This window comes from Cibotium barometz, chromosome 21, assembly GCF_041138505.1.
Source record: "Cibotium barometz isolate CiBa-2024 chromosome 21, ASM4113850v1, whole genome shotgun sequence".
NCBI classification, from domain to species: Eukaryota; Viridiplantae; Streptophyta; class Polypodiopsida; order Cyatheales; family Cibotiaceae; genus Cibotium; species Cibotium barometz.
In genome coordinates, this window is record NC_141066.1 from 45,238,067 (window position 1) to 45,258,230 (window position 20,164).

Genomic DNA, 20,164 nt, shown 5'->3' on the forward strand with positions numbered 1-20,164 from the left:
CAATAGATGCATAGTGCTCCATAAATCTTCTATAGAAAGAAGACAATCCTTAAAATCCTCTCAATTGAGTTGTATTGCTAGGAGTTGGCCATTCTTTGACACATGCTACTTTTTTTAGATTATCCCTAATGCCCTTCTCTCCCACCAAGTGTCCAAGATAACTCCACTTCATTAACCATGAATGCATATTTTCTCTCCTTTGCATAAAGCTTCTGCTTCCTCATCACCTCAAACACTTGTGCTCTTCCTTGCTCTTGCTATAAATCAAGATATCATCAAAGAATACTTGTTTCACATGAGATAAGTTCTCTTCCTTGCTCTTGCTATAAATCAAGATATCGTCAAAGAACACTAGTACAAACTTGAATAGGAAGGGAGCCAATATCCTATTCATCAATGCTTGGAAAGTGGCCGGGCCATTTGTAAGGCCAAAGGGAATAACCATAAAGGGAAACAATCCCCTTTCCGTCCTAGATGACGTCTTCTCCTCATCACCCTCCTTCATTCGTATTTGATGGTGGTAACCTGATCTTAAATCAATCTTAGTTGAAGAATTTTTCACCTTTGAGCTCATCAAGAAGATCCTATCAAAATAGAATGGGTGATGCAAATGGAGATTATGAGGATTGGACAGGACCCATGGTAAGCAATTTTTGTACTGGCTTTGTCGCTTCCTCTCTGAAGCTAACTAATCACACCCCATAATTACATCAATGGGACCCATGTCCAAGACCACCAAATCACCTTTCCAAGTGTATGAAGAAGACAATATCACTTGTGTATAAGGGCAAACCAATGTAGCTTTCTCATTTTCCCCATTTTTCACTTGCACTTGGAAGGTTATGTGTAGCTCCATTGGAGATAGCTTTAGAGAGTTGATGGATTTAGAGTTGATGAAGCTATGTGTACTCTTGGAATCCACCAAAATCCATGCAACTCTCCCATTAATGGTTTCCACTAATCTCAAAGTAATTGGGCTCTTGTATCCCGCCAAAAGCTCTTGAGAAATAGAGCACATGGTGCAGCATTTACTGCACTTTTGGATGTATCACATCCCAAAATACTTGCATGACTTCCCCCACCAGGGTCAAATGGAAACTCATCCTCTTCTTGGATGAAAGAGTGATCCTCCAAAGTATCATTATGTGTCTCTTCAATGCAAACCTTTAAACTATAGGGGTAATTGAAGCTTTTGCATTTATAAGATTTATAGCTTTTGAAAGCTTTTATTAAGAAAGGTTATAAGCTTTTAGAAAACGTAATGGTAAATCTTTAAAAAAACTTTAATAATATTAAAGGTTAAAGCTTTATGGCAAGGGAAAAGAGGCAATCGATGCACAAAAAAAAAGTTGACAATGGGCGATTACGTAAGGAGAGAGAAGGAGATGAGGCGGTAGTGCAAAAAAGGGAAGAAAGAATTTGGGCCACAATGCACACAGAGAGATGGAGGGTGATTTGAAAATTTTTCTTTGAAAAACCTTGGAATTTATGGAAACCCCTTCAACACCGGCCAATATGGGTCTCTTGGGGTACGAAGCTTCTATTTCTCAAAGTAGGAGAAGAATCCTCAATCTTTGCTTCAATCCTTGCTCATTCCATCCATAAGCTTGGATCTTGGAGATGATGAAGGAATCAAAGATCTTGAGGTGGTTTTGGGACAGGTGGTGAAGAAGATCTTGGCTTTAACAAATGGTCAAAGACTGTTTTGCTATTACCCAATGGTTGCCAAAAACATGTAAATTAACATTTTCACTTTACAATTAATTTTTGACAGTGCTTTAACCCTTTTGCCATTTCCCGTGTAAGTATTCTTCTTTTGTTGAAGCTTTAATATCTTTTGCTTCAAATAATTGCGTAAAAATTTACTTTGGATTTTTTCAAAAAAATCCTTCTCCCTTGAGTGGTCCCCAAAGCTCTGATACCACTGTTAGGGCCTTTAAGATACTCGGAGAAGAAATTCTAATTCTCAAGCACAAAAACTCGAGTAAGCCATAGACTAGGAATAAATTAAAAGCATTATAAATAAAATAAAATAAACAAGAGAAGTTGGAAATAGAAAAGAGATCAATGTCGACACAAGATTGGGTTGAATCTCTCCTGGATGAGTGTTGCCCATTGTATTAACAAAGCACACATGCTTTTGCATTTTTGAGCCTTACAAAAATATAGTAAGTGACAAATATAAAGTCTTGGGCCTACCAAAAGTATAAAACACTAATTGGTATGTATAAAGGTTTGAGTCCTTAGCCTTATAAAATATTAATACCAACATATTAAACCATAACAGGTGTTCACATGTCTCCCAAAATATCTCATAGTGGTCTACACATGTTCCACTTGTTAATTAACACATAATCCACCACCCAATTAGTGCCTACAAATAATATTAGTCAGCGCACATAGCTGATTAAACACATTAATCCTGACTATACCATACCAGTGCACACAACTTATTAAACACATTAATCTTGGTAAATGAGATAAATAAAAGATGCGTCCAAAATAAAATATTTTGTAATAAAATAAAAGGCATCCCCATAGAGGTTATGACTAACAATCCCTCTTGCTGGGGTTGCAATTGACATCAATTGTGTGGATGGTATGAGTGGATTAGATTTTGGTAAGAACATAAAAACTTTTCTAACATCCATTTAACATCTCTAATAGGATGATTTTGAAATTCACAAGATACTTATTAACATAATTGTTGCATGTGCGTGTAGTGGTAGTCTCATGGTCAATGATAGACTCAGGTATAAGGTGTTCTTGCATTATCATTTATCTTGGAAATAATTTTGAAAGGTCCATAAAATATAGGAGCTAACTTAATCATAGGTCCAGTCTTTAACTTAGGTCTTCTTTCCTTATAATAGGTTTAGGCATACCTAAATCATTAGAGATATCCTCATTTTCAAAATTATGCTCTTACTCGAGAGAGAAGTTGTCTCGTCAAGATTAACTCGTGGAGAAAAAGATGTCGAAGAAACTAGTATGTGGTGGAGAATCTTGATGTTCAAATTGCGCTTCAACCCTTGATTTAATCTTCCAAAATAACTCGTAAATGGTATTTGGAGCTTTGAAAAAAAATTGTCAAAGAAGCCCGAAGTGAAAACTGCTTTGCAATCTCTTGATGGCCAAAGTGCTCTTGATGAAAAGCCCTTGATTTGATCTCCTTTGATAAAACCTTTGGAAAACCCTTTGAAATTATCCTTTGGTTGATGCACAATTTTTAATAAGCATTCCTTTGGAAGTTTTATACTTGTGTACCTTTATAGAATCCTTGAGGGTGATTTAATAGATGTGTAACTTGGCCAAAGATAAGGTTGTAAACCTTTAAACTATAGGGGTAGTTAAAGCTTGGGTGTTTATAAGCTTTATAGCTTTTATTAAGAAATCTTATAAGCTTTTAGAAAGCATAATGGTAAAGCTTTAAAAAAGCTATAATAATATTAAAGATTAAAGCTTTATGGAAAGGGAAAAGAGGGAGTCGATGCACAGTTTAAAAAAAGAAAGTCGATGCACAGTTTAAGGAGAGAGAAGGAGGTGAGGCGGTAGAATTTTCAATCCTTGCTTTTGGATTTCTGAGAGTAGGAGAAGAATTTTCAATCCTTGCTTATTTCATCCATAAGCTTGTATCTTGGAGAGGATGAGGGAATCAAAATGTGGTTTTTGAGCTTGCGGTGGTTTTGAAAAGTGGTTTTTGGAAAGGTCGTGAAGAAGAGGCTTTAACCAATGGGCAAAGACCATTTTGCTATTACCCAATGATCCCCAAAAACATGTAAATCAACCTTTCAACATCACAATTAATTTTTCAGAGTGTTTCAACCCTTTTGCCTTTTCTCGTGCAAGTATTCTTCTTTTGTTGAAGCTTTAATATTTGCCAAAAATCAAATCCTTGGACTTCTTTGATCCAAATAATTGTGTAAAAATTTTCTTCTAAAAAATCCTTCTCCTTGAGTGGTCCCCAAAGCTCTGATACCACTATCACTATCAAGACCTTTAAGACACTTGGAGAAGAAATTATAATTTTGAAGTACAAAAATTAGAGCAGACCATAGACTAGGAATAAATTAAAGGCATTAACCTTACATAAATAAAATAAAATAAACAAGAGAACTTGAAAATAGAAAAGAGATCACCGTCGACATAAGATTGCATTGAATCTCTCTTGAATGAGTGTGGCCCGCCATATTTATATGTATTAGGGCTTGCTTTTTTAAAAAATATTTTGAAAAATAAAGCATAAGTGCTTTTGAGTTTTTGAGCATAAAGGCTCTTACAAAAATAAAGTCTTAAGCTTACCAAAAGTGTAAAATACTAATTGGTATATACAAAGGTTTAAGGCCTTAGCCTTACAAAAATATTAATGCCAAAATATAACACCATAATAGGTGTTCACATGTCTTCTAAAATATCTCATAGTGGTCCAACACATGTTTCGCCCATGATTAACATATGCCACTCAATCATTACTTATATCTAAAATAATATTAAAAATCCTTCTCCTTGAGTGGTCTCCAAAGCTCTTATACCACTGTCAAGACCTTTATGACACTTGGAGAAGAAATTATAATTCTGAAGTACAAAACATAGAGTAAACCATAGACTAGGAACAAATTAAATTAAAGTAAAATAAATAAGAGAACATGAAAATAGAAAAGAGATCACCGTCGACACAAGATTGCATTGAATCTCCCTTGAATGAGTGTGTCCCATTGTACCACTCAGCTATATTTATATGTATTAGGGATTTCTTTTCAAAAAGATAATTCAAAAAACAAAGAATAAGTGATTTTGAGTTTTTGAGCGTAAAGGCAAAAATATAGCAAGCTACAAAAATAAAGTCTTGGACCTACCAAAAGTATAAGATATTAATTGGTATATACAATGGTTTAAGGCCTTAGCCTTACAAAAATAATAATGCCAAAATATGAAACCATAATATGTGTTCATATGTCTTCTAAAATATCTCATAATGGTCCAACGCAAGTTCCACCCATGATTAACACACAATCTTCTACTTAATCAAATAATATTAGTCAGTGCATATAATCAATTAAACTCATTAACCTTGACTATATCATACTAGTGCACATAGCTAATTAAACACATTAATCCTAGTAAAATGATATAAATAAAAGGCACATCCAAAATAAAATATTTTTAAAATAAAATATTTTTAAAATAAATATTTTTAAAATAAAATAATGGGAGTTCCCATAGAGGTTATGACTAACATAATTATTCCTAGTATGCATGACCAAGTGAAAAATGCTTAGAAGTTACACGTTGATTCTATGTACGGTAGGGTAGAGGGGTTACGTTAGTGACATGTAGGAAAATTTCAATACAAGCCTTCCAGAAGGCACGAAAATACAACAATTTTAAAATTTTTTGGTGCATATATATTTAGGAAAATAGGGTGATACTAATTTTACCATTAATTTATATAAACCAATTTTTAAACCATTAAATTTATGTAAGCTAAATAGGGATGAGTGTGGGAGAACATTTACTCGCTCACTTATGTCATATTACACAATTTAGCTAATGCATAAAAGACACATCATCAAATTTGTTCTACAATTGGCCTTTACTTTCACATTTCTCTATGTAAACTTGAGTTAGGGTGGTGGTAGTAAGTGAGATCTTCCTTTGGTGGATATCACCACCTAAATGGCCTCTCTAGGACACACAGTAAAGAGGCAATCGGCACATAGTAAAAAGCTTTATGGCAAGGGAAAAGAGGCAATCAGCACATAATAAAAAAGAAAGAAAGCCAGCAAGGTGATTTCGCAAGGAGAGAGAAGGAGGTGAGGCAGCAGCATGAAAAAGGGAAGAAAGAGGAAAAATAATTTAGGCCGTAGTGCGCACAAAGAGAGGGAGGGCAATCTAAAAATTTTTCTTTGAAAAATCTTTAGAATTTATGAGAACCCCCCTAACACTATCCAATATGGGTCTCTTGGAGTAGGAAGCTTTTGAATTTATGAGAGTAGGAGAAGAATCCTCAATCCTTGCTTCAATCCTTGCTCATTCCATCCATAAGCTTGGACCTTGGAAAGGATGAGGGAATCAAAAGGTGGTTTTTTAATCTTGAGGTGGTTTTGAAAAGTGGTTTTGGGAAAGGTGGTATAAAGAAGATATTAGCTTTAACCAATGGTCAAAGACCATTTTGCTATTACCCAATGGTCCCCAAAAACATGTAAATCAACCTTTCCACTTTACAATTAATTTTTTACATTGCTTTAACCCTTTCAACTTTTCTTATGCAAGTATTCTTCTTTTGTTGAAGATTTAATATTTTTTTGCTTCAAATAATTGCGTAAAAATTTACTTTTGATTTTTTCTAAAAAAATCCTTCTCCTTGAGTGGTCTCCAAATCTCTCATGGCATTGTCAAGGACTTTAATACACTCGGAGAAGAAATTCTCATTCTCAAGCATAGAAATTAGAGCTGTTGGAATTAGGGTTGCAGGAAAGCACACAAAGCTTGGAGAAGAAGAAGCAAGAATGCACACAACACACAATGTATTAGATTGTGTCAATGTACGAAAGATAAGTTAGCCCTAGAAGGATGGGCGTATATACAAGCCGGGGGAAAAAACCTCCTAAAGAGGGAAAAAGTGCCCCGGCGGTTCTAAGTGTGTTTACACACATCACTGCCTATATATATATGGCAACAACAAATCCCCCCTGGGAGTGATGGTGTGAACGAGAGCTGGCACTCATGTATAGGGGAGTGCCATGCCTGAAGTAGATCAGTCCACAAAGGGGAGCAAGCCCAAAGCTTTGCGGAAAGCTTCAAACTTCTCACGAGGAAGCGCCTTTGAAAAGATCGGCGAGGTTGTCCTGTGTTGGCACATAGGCCAAGCTGATCTCTCCTGCTGAGAGTCTCTCCTCCCTGACATAGTGATAATGCACCTCAATGTGCTTTGTGCGAGCATGAAAAACTGGGTTTCTCGCAACTGCCAATGCGCTCTGACTGTCAGTGTGAAGATAGAGGTGGCAGACTCCTGTCCAACACCCAAGTCAGCCACCATAAGCCGTCTGAGCCACACACACTCAACCGTAGCTGTGAAAGCTACCCTGTACTCAGCTTCACAACTAGAAGTGGCCACAGTAGGTTGCTTCTTGCTCAACCAAGATATGCATGAGCTACCGAGCATGAAACAAAAACCACTTGTGGACACTCTTGTGTCATAGCAACCAGCCCAATCTGAGTCCGAAAAAGCATGTAAATCTGGCGGCAACGATCCCCCCTTGGGATAAAGCAACCCAAGATGTATGGTGCCATTCAAGTAGCGAAAGATACGTTTAACCGACCTTCCAATGTTGAGACCCTGGGCTATGCATAAACCTGCTCACCTGTGAGACTGCAAACTGAATGTCCGGCCTCGTAATGCATACATAAATGAGGCAACCAACAGCTGTCTGATAGAGTGTGACATCAAAGTGATCTCCAGCATCATGAAGACTCAACTTCAAACCTGTCTCCATTGGAGTAGCAATAGGCTTGCAGTCTTCAAGGCCAAATCTTCGCAACAATGTCTCAATATACTTTGTCTGACACAAAGCAATACCTCCATCACACTGCTTAAATTGTATCCCCAAATAATGATGCAAATGCCCCAAATCCTGACATCTCAAAAGAGGCATTCAAATCAGCCTTAAAATCAGCAATATGACTTTCATTTGGTCCTGTGAGCAGCATGTCATCGACATAGAGAGCAATGATTAGATGTACATCATCCACACATTTAACATACAAAGTGCTTTCTGTTGGACTATTCTGAAAACCATGTGCAGTCAAATATGCATGTATCTTTTCATACCAAGCTCGTGGAGCTTGCTTTAAACCATATAAAGCCTTTTTCAACCTGCACACTTTGTTTTCCTGCCCTCTTTGAACAAAACCACGAGGCTGCGATACATACACCTCCTCATGCAAATCTCCATTCAAGAATGCAATCTTTATGTCCAACTGATGTACATTCCAACCATTATGAGCTGCCAATGCACAAATGCTACGAATGGTAGTCATACGACAAGTGGGAGCAAAGGTCTCATCAAAATCAATGCCCTTTTCTTGAGCATAACCCTTTGCAACAAGTCTAGTCTTATAGCGATCAACACTACCATCTGGCTTTCGTTTCAACTTAAAAACCCACTTACATCCAATGGCCTTTTTACCAATAGGCAAATCACACAAAGACCATGTACCATTCTTCATTATAGCATCATATTCACTTTGCATTGTAGCCAACCAATTTTTTGATTTTTGTGCCTCATCAAATGAAAGAGGTTCTTCCTCTTCACACATACTAGACACAGCCAAAGCATAACAATCTGATGCATAAGAGGCATGCTGAAAACCTGAACGAGTACGACTAGATATAGGTGCATCAATTTTACTATCACGCAAGGTTTGTACCAGCCATTTAGGCATACCTCTAGCTTGCTCACTTTCAGCCCTATCCTCAGAAATTACATCCTCAGAAATTTACATCCTGTAAATTTGCATCAGAAATAGGCTGATCTATGATGTCATTTGAAATTTGCATAGGCTGAATATTTGCCTCATTAGGACTTACATTTGAATTCCCACCTGTAAATAGAGGCAACAATGTATCAAATACATCCCGTGAGCTCACACTTGTCTCTTTGGTACATGATAACAAGGGCTGCACAGCATCTTCCACAAAAACAACATCTCGACTAATCAAGATACGCTTGGACTGCGAATGATACAATCTGTAACCCTTGCTCTCAGCACTGTAACCAACAAAATGCATTTGACAGCCTTATCATCCAATTTTTTGCGTTGTTGCACAGGCATTAGTGGGACACTTGTTGAGTATATATGTAGCACACATGACAGCCTCAAGCCAAAACGCGTGTGGCAAAGCTTGGCTCTTGACCATACATCGTGCCATCTCCATAAGTGACCTGTTTTTCCTCTCAGCAACACCATTTTGCTGAGGGGTATATGGCACTGTACATTGGTGTTTTATCCCATGACTAGCCAAAAATGCATCAAACTCTTTAGACAAGTACTCCCCCCCTCGATCAGAATGAAGGGTGCCCACAGTACAATTGGATACATTTTCAACCATAAGAAAAAACTGTTTGAAGCACAAAAACACTTCGGACTTTGCCTTCAGTGGATATACCCATGCATGTCTTGAGTAATCATCAATGAAAGTCACGAAGTACAAGTGTTTGCCAAATGACGGAGTTTGCATAGGCCCACATACATCACTATGTACAAGTTGCAATTTGCGAGTGGCCCGCACAGGACCATCCTTTGGAAACGCAAAACGCTGCATTTTGCCCAAAATACAGCCTTCACAAACATGTTTCAATGGTGCCTCAAGAGGGGGCAATGAAGCAACCATATCAAGTTTCTGCAAACGCAGCAAACTAGCAAAGTTCAGATGACCAAAACGAGCATGCCATAGTTTTGCATCTGAAACTACCTTTTCATCAGAAACTGCATTTGCTGAATCTTCCACACACTTGTCATAAGAATTGAGCCTATACAGCCCATGAAACAAGGTGCCAGATATAATAATCGTATCACCAGAAGTCAAATCATGAACAGTACATCTGTCATCCACAAATTTGACTACAAGTCCAAGTCTAGCAAGCGCAGAGACAGACAATAGATTCTTCTTTATCCCTGGCATATACAAAGCATCTGAAAGTGTGAAAGCGCTGCCATTTGCAGCAGTAAGCATAATTTTACCAACGCCCTTCACTCGGTAAGAAGCATTATTGGCACATATGACAGTATTCCCATTAGAGACAGCCTCAAGACAAGTGAACATATCATGATGCGAGGTAATGTGCTTGTAGCACCACTGTCAAAATACCATACATTAGAGTCAACAGAAACTGCCAAACATGCATCATGTACAGATGGGTCATACTGGCAATACACGCTAAACACCCATTCTGTATCCTACACAACATTTGCAGAATCTGCATTTGTAGAAGCATCCGCTATTGTGGCTGCATTTGACTCTTTCTTTTTTGTCTCTTTAGCCTTTAGCTTAGGGCAATTCTTAATGACATGATCATTTGCCTTACAATAGTTGCACCTGATCTTTTTCTTGCCTTTATCAAGAGCCTTCTCAGACTTATTGTTGCTACCTGTGGAAGGAGAAGAAGTTGTAGACCTACTAATAGGAGAAGAAACAGTGGAAGGGGCTGTCTTACCACTTCTTCTTCTCTGCTGCTGGGCAGCAATAAATGCTTGATTAACTGCACGCTGCCTGGCCCTGTTTTGCGTGGACTGCGCTTCTTGCAAGAGCTTGTTGACTAAAGTATCATACTTGACAGCATCAGGTCTGTCCTCAGTAAGAAGTCTCCACGTGGAAGCAAAAGTCTGATATGTCTCAGGTAAAGCATCAAGAACAGTCTGCACAAGAGAATGATCAGGAATAATCTCACCTGTAGAAATCAACTGTTCTTTGAGATCTTTAATCTCAGCAAGAAAAACATTCATGTCATCATCTTCCTGCATAATCTTCAATTCTAGCTCTTTATGCAGGTAAGAGATTTTTGCCTCGTTACGACCTGCATACAAACCAACTAGAATATCCCAAGCCTGTTTTGCTATTTTAGCTGAACGAATATGTGGGGTGATGTTACGTTTGACAAAAAGTGCAATCAAGGCATGAGCCTGCACATCTTTACCATCCCAATGAGCTTGTTCAGCAGTGGGGAAAACAGTAGCAATAGTAGAGCTGCTAGAACCTGCAACATCCTCAACAGATCCTACATCCACAGAACCTGGACGTACATCCATACCCTGCACAATGTTTCACACTCCTTTTGCAACCAAAACATGCTGCATCATGTATGCCCAAAGTAAGTAGTTGCTGTCTCCATCCAATTTGTCATCAGCAGCCAGATAACATGCGAAATACATCATTGCTGTTATCAGCCATGGCCACTGACTAAAACTGATGCAAAAGCTACCTATAATGAAGCAAAGACTGAACAAAAAACAACTCGTGCTATGTAGCACGGTCCACAATAGAGTACGTATGCCTGTTTTGCAGAAAACTGCACTGTCAAAATTTTTACACAAAATGACGAAAACACCTGTGCAGAACTTGAAATGCAAAAACGGAGCCGAAACGACCTCAGATGCGATTTCTGAGAACGCAATACCCTACGGGCTTATCTGCAAGTTTAGGGACCTGCGCGCTCGTGAAAGCTCATCTCAATCAGAGAACGTGAGTCGGCGGAGGGTGTCGGCGGCGTAGCCCTGGGAGCCGATGCCTGCTCTGATACCAATTGTTGGAATTAGGGTTGCAGGAAAGCACACAAAGCTTGGAGAAGAAGAAGCAAGAATGCACACAACACACAATGTATTAGATTGTGTCAATGTACAAAAGATAAGTTAGCCCTAGAAGGATGGGCGTATATACAAGCCGGGGGAAAAAACCTCCTAAAGAGGGAAAAAGTGCCCCGGCGGTCCTAAGTGTGTTCACACACATCATTGCCTATATATATATGGCAACAAGAGCAAGCCATAGACTATGAATAAATTAAAAGCATTAACCTTACATAAACAAAATAAAATAAACAAGAGAACTTGAAAATAGAAAAGAGATCAATGTCGACATAAGATTGGGTTGAATATCCCATAGATGAATGTTGCCCATTGTATCCACAAAGGACACATGCTTTTGTGTTTTTGAGCATAAAAGCTCTTACAAAAATATAACAAGCGATAAATATAAAGTCTTGGGCCTGCCAAAAATATAAAATACTAATTGGTATATATAAAGGTTTGAGGCCTTAGCCTTGCAAAATATTAATACCAACATATGAAACCATAATAGGTGTTTACATGTCTCCCAAAATATCTCATAGTGGTCTACACATGTTCCACCCATGATTACCACTCAATCATCGCTTAAAAATAATATTAGTTAGTACACACAATCGATTAAACACATTAATCTTGCCTATATCATACTAGCATGCACAGCTAATTCAACACATTAATCTAGGTAAATGATATAAATAAAAGATGCACCTAAAATAAAATATTTTGTAATAAAATAATAGGCATCTCCATAGAGGTTATTTTACTAACTTTCCCTCTTGCTCGAGTTGTAATTGATGTCAATTGTGTGGATGAGATTTTGGTAAGAACAAAAAATTTTTATGACATCCATTTGGCATCTCCAATAGGATGATTTTAAAAGTCACAAGATACTTAACATAAGTGTTACGTGTACGTGTAGTGGTAGTCTCATGGTCAATGATAGACTCAGGCAGCATAAGATGTTCTTGCATTATCATTTATCTTGGAAATAATTTTGAAAGGTCCATAAAATATAGGAGCTAACTTAATCACATGATTGGTCTCTACAAACTTAGGTCTTCTTTCTTTATAATAGGTTTAGGCATACCTGGAACATCAGAGATATCCTCAGGTTTAGAATTACACTCTTGCTGGAGAGAGAAGTTGTCTCATCAAGATTAACTCGCAAAGAAAAGGATGTCGAAGAAACCTGTATGGTGAAGAATCTTGATGTTCAAATTTCCCTTCAATCTTTAGTAATGAGTGGTATTTGGAGCCTTGAGAAAGAATTGTCGAAGAAGCCCAAAGTGGTTAATTGCCTTTGAAATCTCTTGATAAAAGCGCTTGATTTAATCTCCTTTGATAAAACCCTTAAAAAACCATTCTAAATGCTCCATTGCTTGATGCTCAATTTTTAATAATAATTCCTTTGGAAATTTTATACCTGTGTACCTTTATAGAAGCCTTGAGGGGATAAAGATTTAACAAATGATGTGTAACTTGGCAAAAAATAAGGTTGTAAACCTTTAAACTATAGGGGTAGTTAAAGCTTTAGCGTTTATAAGCTTTATAGCTTTTATTAAGAAATCTTATAAGATGGTAAAGCTTTAACAATATTAAGATTAAAGCTTTATGACACAAGGGAAAAGAGACAACCGGTGTATAGTAAAAAAAAAGAAAGCCGACGATGATGATTTTGAAAAGAGAAAGAAGGAGGTGAGGCGATAGCGCGAAAAAGGGAGGAAAGAGATAAAGAATTTGGGTTGTAGTGTGGAGAGAGAGAGAGAGAGAGAGAGAGAGAGAGAGAGAGAGAGAGAGAGAGAGAGAGAGAGAGGGGGGGGGGAATTAGAAATTTTTTCTTTTATGGAAACCCCTCCAACACCGTCTAATATGGTCTCTTGGGGTAGGAAGCATTTGAATTTCTGAGAGTAGGAGAAGAATCCTCAATCCTTGCTCATTCCATCCATAAGCTTGTATCTTGGAGAGGATGAGGGAATTAAAATGTGGTTGAGGTGGTTTTAGAAAGTGGTTTTTGGAGAGGTGGTGAAGAAGAGGCTTTAACCAGTGGTCCCCAAAAACATGTAGATCAACCTTTCCACTTCACAATTAATTTTTGGCAGTGCTTCAACCCTTTTGCCTTTTCCTCCTGCAAGTATTCTTCTTTTGTTGAAGCTTTAATATTTTCCAAAAATCAAATCCTTGGCCTTCTTTGATCCAAATAATTGTCTAAAAATTTTACTCTTAAGTCAATATTAGACAATTTGGAAAAAATCTCATATTTTGGGAATCCACTTTTGGATATTACTTTGGACATATCTTAAACGTAACAACTCTAAATTTGTCAGAGACTATAGATTTAGATTCTACTCTTCAAGATCTTTCTAGTGATATGTCAAGTGAAGGTGTTTTGACAAAATTTTGGACAAGTTCACCATGATCCCGCTTTTCAAGTGGGAATATAATTTTTTTCGAATTATGAAAAATTTTGAAATTTTTGTCAAAACTCCTTCTCCTTGATTGGTCCCCAAAGCTCTAACACCATTGTCTTGACCTTTAAGACACTTGGAGAAGAAATTAGAGCAAAACATAGACTAGGAACAAATTAAAAGCATTAACCTTACATAAACAAAATAAAATAAATAAGAGAACTTGAAATAGAAAAGAGATCACCGTCAACACAAGATTGCATTGAATCTCCCTTGAATGAGTGTGGCCCATTTTACCACTCCCCCATATTTATATGTATTAGGGCTTTCTTTTCAAAAAACAAATCATAAGTGCTTTTGAGTTTTTTAGGATAAAATCTTTTACAAAAACATTGCAAGCTACAAATATAAAGTCTTGGGCCTACCAAAAGTATAAAGTGCTAATTGGTATATACAAAGGTTTAAGGCCTTAGCCTCATAAAAAATATTAATTCTAAAATATAAAACCATAATAGGTATTTACATGCCTTCTAAAATAAATCACAGTGGTCCAACACATGTTCTATCCATGATTAATACATAATCTGCCACTCAATCATTGTTTATATCTAAAATAATATTAGTCAGTGCACACAATCGATTAAACACATTACTCTTGACTATATCATACCAGCACACAAAACTAATTAAACACATTAATCTTGGTAACTAGTACAGATAATAGGCACATCCAAAATAAAATAATGGGCAATCCCCATAGAGGTTATAACTAACATAATTATTCCTAGTATGCATGACCGAGTGGAAAGTGCTTAGAAGTTACATGTTAATTCTATGTATGGTAGGGTAGAGGGGTTACATTAGTGACATGTAGGAAAATTTCAATGTAAGTCTTCCATGAGGCATGAAACAACAACAATTTTAGAATTTTTTGGTGCATATGTCTTTACAACAATGGGGTGATACTAATTTTACCACTAATTTGTGAAAACCAATATTCAAACCATTAAATTTATGTAACCCAAATAGTGACAAGTGTACTCGTTCACTTGGGTCATATTACATAATTTAGCCAATGCATAAGAGACATGTCATCAATACAATTGGGCCTTTACTTTCACATTTCTCTATGTAAACTCGAGTTAGGGTGGGGGTAGTAGGCGAGATCTTCCTTTGGCGGTACTATCACCACCTAAATGGCCCCTCTACTCCAAAGGACCCAATTGTTACCATAGATCTGTCTTTTGAGGGTCATCACCATCCCCAATTTAAGACCTTGTGCATGCTGCTTCTATGTATTATATCATATAGTTCACATTTGATAAGTATAGAATCAAGAGTAATTTAATATTTCAGTGTCAAGCTTTTTGTTTGATAGAAACTGCCATGTCATTTTCTGATTTTAGTCCATATTTGCTTTCTTTTATATTTTTTGCAGATCGTTAGTGACATTCCACTACTATATACACACATTGAATGCAATGAATTCATCCATCGTGGGTAAGCTAGCTCCTGAACCTTCCCCCGTAATTTCTAATATCAGAAACCCAATAGAAGGATGAAATTATCATGCCCATAATAATGGTGCAAGGCTCTAGTACTAGAAAAAACTCTTTTCCTATGAAAAAGGAAAAAAGACAAGGTCGGAGTTTAACATGTTTTCTCATATCAAATTCCTATGATTTATAGGTTTAATGACTATTATTTGATCAATTTCCTATTATTTGTAAGTTCTATGAAAAAGTGCTCATGAAAATGTAAAAAAAAATATCGATTTTCTTAAAGGGAAAGGTCAGGCTTTCTTTGTGAGTGTCAGTAGGTGCAATATACACTAAATGCTTGAGGACTGGTGTGCAAGCATAGGACGATGGGAACAGGGCTAGATAAAAGCATTTTTTAAAGCCGATCAAAATAAGGACATGCTTATAAACTAACCGGGTTTTTAAAGCTAAATTTGCATATTTTGCATGTATTTTAACTAAAAACTAGTAAATTTGAATCTTTTTTTAAATGGTTTGATAGAGGGTTTTTCCAAATTTCTTTTTTTAAATGGTTTGATAGAGGGGTTTTCCAAATTTCAGCCAGTAAAAATACATTGAAATGCGGACTATATAGCGGTCGTATAATGACCCAACATGTTGCATCGCACTTGGGGCGCTATAAATGTGTAGCATGCGTCGTTTGCAAAAAAGCAAAGGGTGAAAAGACATCTTGGCATTATACACGTGGAGACGGCGTGTGAAGAGCTGCTATAAAAACAAAGCCCTCACGGTGAAATTCTTAAGTCTCACACACTTTATATATATATATATTTATTTATTTATTTATACCTTTCACTTCTTGTCTTAAAACGCCAACAAACCTACGCCGTAATGCAAACTCGTGCATTTCCTCCATTGACGTACTTCGAGCTTGCTTTACTGATCACGCTATGAGGCCCTCTCTTCATTGCTTCTGCCCGCACTCCCTCCATTGCCACGGTAACGGCTTGCTTTCTTTATAAATTCGGAAGACAAACAAAGAAGCTTTCATGCAGTTTTTCCATCGCCATAGCTGCTTGGAGCTTGCTTGCATTCTCTGCATAACCATAGCTGCTGAGAGCTCGCTTTCTTTATAAGTTAAAGAATGAATTAGCGTGCATCCAGCTCTCTGTATAGCCATGGCTAGGAGCTTGCCTTCGCTCCGTTATGTCTGTGTGGCCGGTCTTGTTATACTGTGCTTGGTAGTAACTACATGCACAGGCCAATTGAGCTATGATTTCTACGCCAACTCTTGCCCAAATGTGGCCAGCATTGTCCGTCTTGTAATCTCTTCTAATTTGTTCCGGGATGTCACTGCCCCTGCAGCATTACTTAGGCTCTTATTCCACGATTGCCAAGTGCAGGTGCTACGTTACTCCAATTAGCATGCATGGGTGTTTAACTAGACGTTTGTATGAGCTTTCTAGAGGTTATAATCATGTTTATGGTACAACTAAGGTTGGGGCTAACACTATGGCTAGAATAAATGACGAATTTTGTCATCGGGAGAACCTAAGAAATCTAGGTTAAGGTGTAGCTTGAGTAGCTAGCTGTGCTGTGCGTGAGAGAGCGAGAGATAGAAAGAGAGTGTGTGGGCGTGAGAGAGAGAGAGAGAGGGGGGGGCGTGAGAGAGAGAGTGTGTGTGAGAGAGAGTGTGTGTGTGTGTGATAGAGAGAGAGGGAGTGTGTGTGTGTGTGTGTGTGATAGAGAGAGAGGGAGTGTGTGTGTGTGAGTGTGAGAAAGAGAAAGATAGTGTGTGTGTGTGAGAGAGAGAGTGTGTGTATGTATGTATGAGTGTGAGAGAGAGAGAATCTCACTAGTACTCTTCAATGGCTAATTAATTATACATGTTCAGTATATAGCTGTATATTAACCTCAAAGTATGTTGATGGTGGCTTGCAGGGGTGTGATGGCTCTATCTTACTGGACTCTCAAGGTGGGATTGTGTCCGAGAGAGAGTCTTTCGCCAACCTGGGAATAAGGAGCCTAGATTTCATTGACAGGATCAAAACGGCACTGGAGTCTGCCTGCCCAAACACAGTGTCGTGTGCGGACATTGTTGTTTTGTCCGCCCGGGAGGCCGTGAGGATTACAGGGGGTCCATTCATCGATGTCCCCTTGGGCAGAAGAGACGCCACAACTGCCAGCAGCGCTACAGCAACTGCAGAGATCCCTCCTGCAGACACTCGCTTTTCTGGTTTCCTGCAAGTGTTTGCTTCCAAAGGAATGTCTCTTGAGGAGAGCGTGGCCATCCTAGGTGCGTGATCTATTTTTTTTAATTATTATTATCGTTTTTTAACCCTCTTAAGCCTGATCTTACCACACAACGTAATCACGTAGTCAAGGAATTTATTTTCCAAATTGTCTCCTTTTATGTAGCTTGTCTTTCAAGGTCCTCCTTTATGTCAACTGTATCTCACTCTTCTTGATGTATGTAGAAACGTCGGTTGGGTTTGTCAAGCACACCTTTCTTAGTAGTGTACTAAAAGGATACCTATGAAGGTTTCTTCTAACTTATAGCGCATATTGCAAATATCAGTTGTCTTGATGGGGTGGGTGGTTAATGGGTGTATTGATATATATATGGACAATTTTAATCATATGAGAGTTACAATAGCAAATAGCAGTCTTCTTGATGGGGTGGGTGGTTAATGGGTGTGTTGATATATGGACAATTTTAATCATATGAGAGTTACAATAGCAAGTAGCTAAAATGTTTGAGGAGGCAAATACTGTTACAAAAAGCAAACCCTCATAGGCATTCTTGATGATTCTAGAGCATGAAAAGCAGTAGGATCCATGCACCATCTTCTGTGCCTAGGTGGGAATCCATGTGTCAACTCTGGTGGTGAAACAATCGGAAGCCACCTATCATCTTTCCAATTTAGACCAAGGAGGGTGGGGCTCGGGGTTGTACATGTGGTAGTTTTTGTTTTTTTCTTTACTTGCAATAAATGGTAGTTTTATTATTATGAAGAGGCAGCTAGCATTCATAGCTAGTTGAACACATGAAAAAAGTGTTTAGGTCTATTGTTGGTGTGTTCACATGCACAAAGTAATGAAACTTAATAGTTGAACTTTACAAGGGTGGACATTTGAATAAATTACATGAGAAGCTTATCATGTGGGATTCCTATTCATCCTTAGTTTAAATGTCACCAATCAAGGATTTCGGATACTTCTTGATGTATAATAATGGCCACTAAAGTGATGCAAGGATGGTAATACAAGAGAATTTTCATAAGCCTCACTAGCATATTTTCCTATTGAAGCCTAGAGAGAGTAAGATTACTTTTTTGTAAATAAGTTCTAAAGGGCCCCACCAAAGGTGTTAAAAGTACACATGTCTTCTAACACACTCTCTCTCACCTTTTTGATCTTCTTAGAATCTTACCATTGTGACACTTGTGATGGACCAAGCTAGTTGAAAAAAAAAACTTAATTATGGGACTGAGTCATCTCTTCTTAGAATTTGCATGTAGTTGATTAGAGAAGTAAAGCTTCACAAGCTTGAAGATCTATTGAATCATCGCTTCTTAAAATTTGCATGTGTAGTTTGATTAGTGAAGTAATCCTTAACAAGCTTGGAGACGATCTTTGTGTACAGGTAAAGTTTGTTCAAGGTTCAGAAGTGAAGTGGGTAAAGGATAATTCTGTTTGAAGGTTGAATAAAACTTGTTCACCTCTATGAAGCAAGGAGCTTCACCAAGCACCCAACCCCACCCCTAAACACACACACACACACACACACACACACACACACACACAATAATCAATATTTCTTCCTATGTATCTAATTTGAAAAGAAAAAAAGAAAAAAAAACACACACACACACACACACACACACACAATAAAAGCAATATTACTTCCTACGTATCCAATGTGTGGGTGATGTGACATTGGATTGTGCAGGGGGACACACACTAGGAGTGGGGCATTGTGTGAGCGTGGCGGACAGGCTATACCCACAAAGAGATAGGAGCTTGGGGCTACTCTATTATAATGCGTTAAGGTTAAGGTGCCCACCGAACTATGGGCCAAAAACGGTGGTGCCCAATGACTTCACCTTTCTAACGTTCGACAACCAGTATTTTGCCAACGCTCTAGCGGGCAGGGGTCTGTTCAGAGTGGATTCTGACGTGGCGATGAACCCCCTAACAAGCTCCATCGTCCAGAACTTCAGGGCCAACCCAAGCGCTTTCTTCGAAGCATTCACTTCTGCCTTCGTCAAGCTCTCCCTCACGGGCGTCCTCACCGGTACCCAAGGAGAACTTCGCCACAATTGCCGCCTCGTCAATTAGACAATTACTGTAATGCAATTATTCAAGAATAAAATTGATGAGTTTTAGTGGTTTCTTCCAAACATTACTCGCATTTTAATCGGTTTTAAACTTTATATTTCTTTGCTCGATGAGATTTTAGTAGTTTCTTCCAAACATTACTCGCATTTTAATTGGTTTTAAACTTCATATTTTTTTGCTCAATGTAAATTCACCCCATTCTTTGTCTCACCTCCTCATGTTGCACTACATAAAGAATTATCATATCCCTTTAGGCCCTTCCTTGCTCATCCCTTTAGATAGGGATCTCTGTGTGCAAGAAGTTCCCATTTATGCCTCTCCATGGTGGTGTGTGCAAGAAGTGCCCATTTATACCTCTCCATGGTGGTGAAGGCTTGGCCTCTTACATTTGGGTAGGGCCGTGAGTGTGCACAAAGTGCCCATTTATACCTCTTCATATGGTGGTGAAGTCTTGGGCTTGCATTAGCTTTCTTTTTACCTTCAAAGGCTCCTATACTTCTAATTAAGTTACTCACATTTTTTGAATTAGAGCATGGAAGTACTTCCTTTCATTAAAGGTATATTTTATCTGTAACTTCCACACATAATATTAAG

General features: G+C 38.0%; 1 protein-coding gene across 1 annotated transcript; it reads left to right on the forward strand.

Annotated features, from left to right (window-relative positions):
* Positions 1–16,261: 16,261 nt before the first annotated feature.
* LOC147627219 (peroxidase 29-like) lies at positions 16,262–19,619 on the forward strand. The gene is made up of 3 exons (XM_086815889.1): positions 16,262–16,632; positions 17,171–17,525; positions 19,182–19,619. The coding sequence occupies exons 1-3, from the start codon at positions 16,408–16,410 to the stop codon at positions 19,568–19,570; spliced, it is 969 nt and encodes a 322-aa protein (XP_086672015.1). The 5' UTR covers positions 16,262–16,407; the 3' UTR covers positions 19,571–19,619.
* Positions 19,620–20,164: the final 545 nt, after the last annotated feature.

Excerpts from the sequence above, each read along its gene's own strand:
- LOC147627219 (XM_086815889.1), top strand. The coding sequence starts at position 16,408 with ATGGCTAGGAGCTTGCCTTCGCTCCGTTATGTCTGTGTGGCCGGTCTT. Across the intron at positions 16,633-17,170 it reads TCCACGATTGCCAAGTGCAG|GGGTGTGATGGCTCTATCTT; the intron begins GTGCTACGTTAC and ends GGTGGCTTGCAG. Across the intron at positions 17,526-19,181 it reads GGAGAGCGTGGCCATCCTAG|GGGGACACACACTAGGAGTG; the intron begins GTGCGTGATCTA and ends TGGATTGTGCAG.